Source organism: Vanderwaltozyma polyspora, genomic scaffold (genome assembly GCF_000150035.1).
Source record: "Vanderwaltozyma polyspora DSM 70294 KpolScaffold1020 genomic scaffold, whole genome shotgun sequence".
Classification (NCBI taxonomy): domain Eukaryota; kingdom Fungi; phylum Ascomycota; class Saccharomycetes; order Saccharomycetales; family Saccharomycetaceae; genus Vanderwaltozyma; species Vanderwaltozyma polyspora.
The window spans coordinates 110,623-116,235 of NW_001834658.1; the positions used below are offsets into that span (position 1 = coordinate 110,623).

At 31.8% G+C, this 5,613-nt stretch overlaps 2 protein-coding genes across 2 annotated transcripts; one reads left to right on the forward strand and one right to left on the reverse strand.

The window, feature by feature from the left end:
- Positions 1-2,529: 2,529 nt before the first annotated feature.
- Positions 2,530-3,508, forward strand: RPS7A (40S ribosomal protein eS7; the record flags this gene model as incomplete). Its single annotated transcript, XM_001644747.1, has 2 exons — positions 2,530-2,670; positions 3,080-3,508. 2 exons carry the CDS (start codon positions 2,530-2,532, stop codon positions 3,506-3,508), a joined length of 570 nt encoding a protein of 189 aa, XP_001644797.1.
- Positions 3,509-3,851: 343 nt separating this feature from the next.
- Positions 3,852-4,433, reverse strand: Kpol_1020p50 (uncharacterized protein; the record flags this gene model as incomplete). The annotated part of the gene is made up of 1 exon (XM_001644748.1): positions 3,852-4,433. The coding sequence occupies one exon, from the start codon at positions 4,431-4,433 to the stop codon at positions 3,852-3,854; it is 582 nt and encodes a 193-aa protein (XP_001644798.1).
- Positions 4,434-5,613: the final 1,180 nt, after the last annotated feature.

Genomic DNA, 5,613 nt, shown 5'->3' on the forward strand with positions numbered 1-5,613 from the left:
ACACTATACTCGAAACTTATGAAGTATGAGAAGTAAAAGAGGGTATATATCTCTTCAGATTTATTTATTCATTCCATTGATCGATAAGAGTTAGATGGTAAAAAGAAAGTAAAATGGTATAATGCTAACGATTGAAACAAGTACAAAGGGTTAGGGCAAATATATGGATAGGTGCACGGCAAGATAGAGAGAGAACCAGTGGTTCTTGTTAGTATTAAGTGTTCGATTTAAGAAAGATGCGACGTATTTTTTGAGGGTTTGTAAAGTAACTGTATTTTTTTCAACCCTATTTGATAATTATGTATACCGACCGGTGTGTAATATGTTTCTGAAAGAGTCCTCTTCTCCCTGTTCTTTTAATTTCTGGTTCGGTTTGCTATATAACTATCTTGCAACTGTATAGGGGATTTGGAAAGGGGATGGATATAATACAGTATTAATGTGTGGTTAGGTTAGTAGCTTATATTATAAGTATATGGCAGTAGTTGTGGTGATTAAAGTGTGCGTCTCAAAACGATTTCATTATATGTTTTTTATTTATTGCATTAGATAAAACTTGAACAAGGGGAGATATACTTTTTACACTAATAGTAATTTGGAAAGCATTCATTAATACTTTGGGCTTTAAAACTATTAGTGGGAGTCTATTGATCAAAATAAGGAGGGAAGAAATGGTGTTACTGCATTTAAAAAATATCACAAATATTCAAGGGGGGGGTTAAAAACTTGGGGAGATGTTGGAGGGAGAAGGGATGAAGTAGTCGTTCTATAATTGCGTCGTTAAGCATTAGTTATAATCCAGATATTTGTATCAAGACGAGAATTATAACAATAATAATAATAATAATAATAATAATAATAATATATATGTGAATTTCAAATTTCAATTCTAATATGATTTGATATACTGTCGAGTTCTATATTATCATGTCGTAGTCTTCTGTGTGTCTGTGTTATTCTTGTATGATATATAATCCGTTGTACTGTTTGCTCTAGCCTACTACTCAAAGCCCTATGTATGTCAATGGAAGCCCTGTTCTTATCAAGATCAACGATTCGAATATCACCGACGGAGAAATTCACGGAAATGAATTAATCTATTAAATCCAAACTAATAAATTAAAAAAAATCAGTAACAAGTGAAAATTTGAAGAGTTTCTAGAATGACTTCTTGTCTCGCCTTACTTTGTTACGACATTTTCACAAAATGGAAATTCGGACAAATTCAACTTGAAAATATGACTTGGTTGATTTGAGACGATGAGAAACGACAAAAATTATTATCACCGAACCGACAAACGCATTCAAATAGATTGCTTTAAATTTTTTTTTCCCTACTTCCGGGTGATGCGGACCGAAAATAAAAGGAAAAAAAAGCTAAGTAAAAAATCTACAACTTTAGAGTGACTGTTTTCCATCCGTGCATTTTTATCAACGCTAAAAAAAAAATGCAAATGGAATCTGAAAAAAACATAAAAATTCAAATGTTAATGGCTTTTTTTTCTCGCATCCATCCATTTCATCAAACGATTACAAGTTCTTATCGCTTCAAACAGCCTTATTCCTACTTATCTTTCTCTCATGTTGTTGGCAAAAGTAAACACCTTTACAACTAAATGTCTTTCTGTATCGTAAATACTCGTTAGCACCAACTGGACAGAACATCCAACGACCGTTGCTAAACATTACGCACACCATCTCTGTTCTCATCGAGCCTAATATCGACTCTCTTTCTGGATGGTTCCGTTCCAGACAGACTAAACCTACCATTAACATATCACTTGGCCAGAGAGGAACTCTCGCTATTTTACCAACAAGTCCACGCACTAACTAGGCAGTGTTCCTTCTACGACGCGATGGGTCTCTGTGTAATGCGTTTGAAAAATTTCACCAACTTAGACTGACAACTCCAAAAGTAACCTGTCAATCTTCTAGTCTAACCTCACTCAAGCATATGGTCTGTTAGTGAACTCATTGTATTGATATGCTGTTCTGTTCAATTGATGGTGGTATTCGAAATAACTCAAACAAGCACAATTTACCAATCCCACCAACACTGCTCACTCACTCGCTTACTCACTAATTATCATATACCTACATACCCACATCTACACATACACACAAACACACACTCTCTTGAACTTCACTCTCACTCTCTTGAACTTCACCTTTCATAATTTCTATTCGTTCTGCACCATCATCTCTTTCTTATAGCCTAGCAAATGAGCTCCAGTCCAGTTCCAAACGCATTCGATTGCATCTTCACTAACTAAACCTTCTTTTGCTTTGTCAATTTTCAATAATTCTTCAATTGACATCCATCATCTTCATCATCATCATCTCTCTTTCAAACAGTGATTGATGGGATTCGGTATTGCGTCTATTAACCTAATACACGATATCCAATAGTGTAGACTACGTTACTATATTTTGTTGATATATCTTGAAGTTGATATTTAATAGTTAATAGTTACATTTATCATATATATAGTTAATACACCATCAAGAAGTAGAAAGATCATCAACAAAATGTCTGCTCAAGCTAAGATTTTGTCTCAAGCTCCAACTGAATTGGAATTACAAGTTGCTCAAGCTTTCATTGAATTGGAAAACTCTTCCGCTGATTTGAAGGCTGAATTGAGACCATTGCAAATCAAATCTATCAGAGAAGTATGTTATATTAATTAATAATTTATCAAAACCGAAATCAAATACAAGAATAATGATAATTTCCAAATTATAGAAACTGATTTATTGAGGATAATAGATATATGAGAAACTATGGGTATCGATGGGTTAGGTGGAAGTATGGATGAACTTTATCAAGATTAAAATATGGTTGAAGTGTCGATCGATGGATTTATGTCACTCTTTTTGCCAAAAAAAAAATATCGTCTCAGAGATATTCGACATCTGAAATGGATATTTTGAAACATTGATAGAAAGACTTCATGCTAAGGTCATAATAGTGATAGTGGAAGCATTGGTATCATTTTTCTCAGTTTTTGTAAAAAATAATGGTTTTTCTTATAATAATTCAAGTTTACTAACAAGTTTTTATTTTATTTTTTATTAATAGATTGATGTCTCCGGTGGTAAGAAAGCTTTGGCTATCTTCGTTCCAGTCCCATCTTTGGCTGCCTACCACAAGGTTCAAACTAAATTGACCCGTGAATTGGAAAAGAAGTTCCCAGACCGTCACGTCATCTTCTTGGCTGAAAGAAGAATCTTGCCAAAGCCATCTAGAAGATCTAGACAAACTCAAAAGAGACCAAGATCCAGAACTTTGACTGCTGTCCACGACAAAATCTTGGAAGACATGGTCTACCCAACTGAAATTGTTGGTAAGAGAGTTAGATACTTAGTTGGTGGTAACAAGATCCAAAAGGTTTTGTTGGACTCTAAGGACATTCAACAAGTTGACTACAAATTGGAATCTTTCCAATCTGTTTACAACAAATTGACTGGTAAGCAAATCGTTTTCGAAATCCCAGGTGAAACTCATTAATTGATATAAATCTCATCTACTTTTTTCATCCTTATAAATCATTTAAATTTTTATAAGTTTGTATATCCAAAATGTTTTAATAATAGGTGTATAATTCTTAAAGCGTTTTCTTCAGTATTAATTAATTAAATTTAAGCATTTCAAATTAAATAAAATGTATATAATTAATTGTCACAATAAGGACATCGAATAAGCAAAAGATACAAGGCAAGCTTATAGTGTTGGGTTAGGGGAGAATTCCCAATCAAAGAGCTTAAAGCATGAAAGATCAAACTTGAGATAAACTAGAGGTTACCATAATAATAGTAATTACTATAAAATATTTATTTTAAATATACGAATGCTACTTGTTTTCGGCTAAATTTATAAAGTTTTCATAAGGGTTACCACTATCTACTATTTGTCCACTTCTATCTCTTCTAGATTTAACAATTGGTATATCATAATACTTTAGTTTTTCGAAATCTTCCTTTCTTGGTTCCTTATTAAAATCTTTACTTATCTTTTGAATTGTATTATCAAATGAAGTGTCTTGTTGGAGTTGATTATGCGTTGTTTCATTATAAGAATTAATAGCAAAAGTAACTAATTCATCCCTTGACTCTAATTTGCCTTTGGTTATTTTAGGATCATCTCTAATCACTCGATCGTCATTTTCAATTTCTTTAATATTTTTATTTCTTGATGTAGCAACTACAATTGAAGCTACAACAGTCCCAATGATAATTAAGTACTTTAATAATGTAACTAAACTAGATAAAACACTGCCAATTACGGCATGTAATAAAGGACCTAAAACTGTAGTGAATGTTATTCCTAATACTAAAGAAGGTAAATGTATTTCATATAATGGTTCAAATCGTACCCTTGATGAAATACCAGGTAAATATTTATCCAAATAGCATTTGATTTGATCCATTAGCATGATAGACCTAAAGTAAGAGTACTAATGTGAGGCTTTTTCCTTTCTTTCTAAAAAATAATTCTACAGAGGCTAAAATAGTTCGAAATTTTTAATCAGTAGATAACTGTATGTTCAAGTGCATGTGTATGAATGTGGGTGTGAGTGCGAGTGATCCCACCATCTAATAATAACAATAATAGTAGTATTCAATTATTAGAAACCGTAGACTATTTCAGCAATAGTACGAAAATATAATAATCTAATAATAATTAATAATTGAAATTTAGATTTAGATTTAACTTAGCCAACTAATCCAAGATCATTTTTAAAGTTCGGTAAGATGAAATATCTTTATGCAGAGTTCTTTCCCAAAAAATAAAAAAATAAGAAGGCATCTCTATACAGAGAGATACTAGCTAACACTACAATATTTTACGATCTTTAAAACCTTCGAACACATAAAGTAACACTATACTTATTAAAGTATATGGTAGTCCAACACAAGATATGATGAAATAATATGAATATTTTCGAGTTCTTATTCTTATATGTTGACCGAATCGAGTAAAGACCATTTAAACGAACGACTGGGCTTAAATTAAGACAGATAAAGGCTTCAACATAAAAAAAAATGGAAACTGGAAATTGGAAGTTAAAAGAATACTTGAGATTGCGTATTTATCCAATTGTTGAAGTTTTAACTATTCTAGATGAAACGACTTCAAAAAAAGTAACCAAGTAAGTGTAAGAATATTCTTATAATTACCAGATGTTGAAACAATTTTGTATCCCCTTAAAATTATTTCCAATTCATCATCTATCATCTACCTTGACAATGATCATTCATTAAGATCGAAATCATCATTTCTTTGATTGTCATTATCTATATCACCATCATGGATAGATAGATAGTGAATAAATAAACTTTACAGGAAAGCAGAGTGACCTCAAATGAAACTCACCTGCAACTTGCCTTAGTTGATTCATTCGTTCCTTTATTGATTGATTACTCATAGGATAAAACATAAATTTAAGGGATCTTCCCTGGATAACACACAACTAATAACGTAAGAACAAAATAGGTTAAATGATAGTTGTTGGTTGTTTTTACAGTTTAGATACAAATCAAATCAACCGTTTCGAGTTAATAATGACATAATGTCATTGTACTAGCATATGTAGATATCTATATATATATATT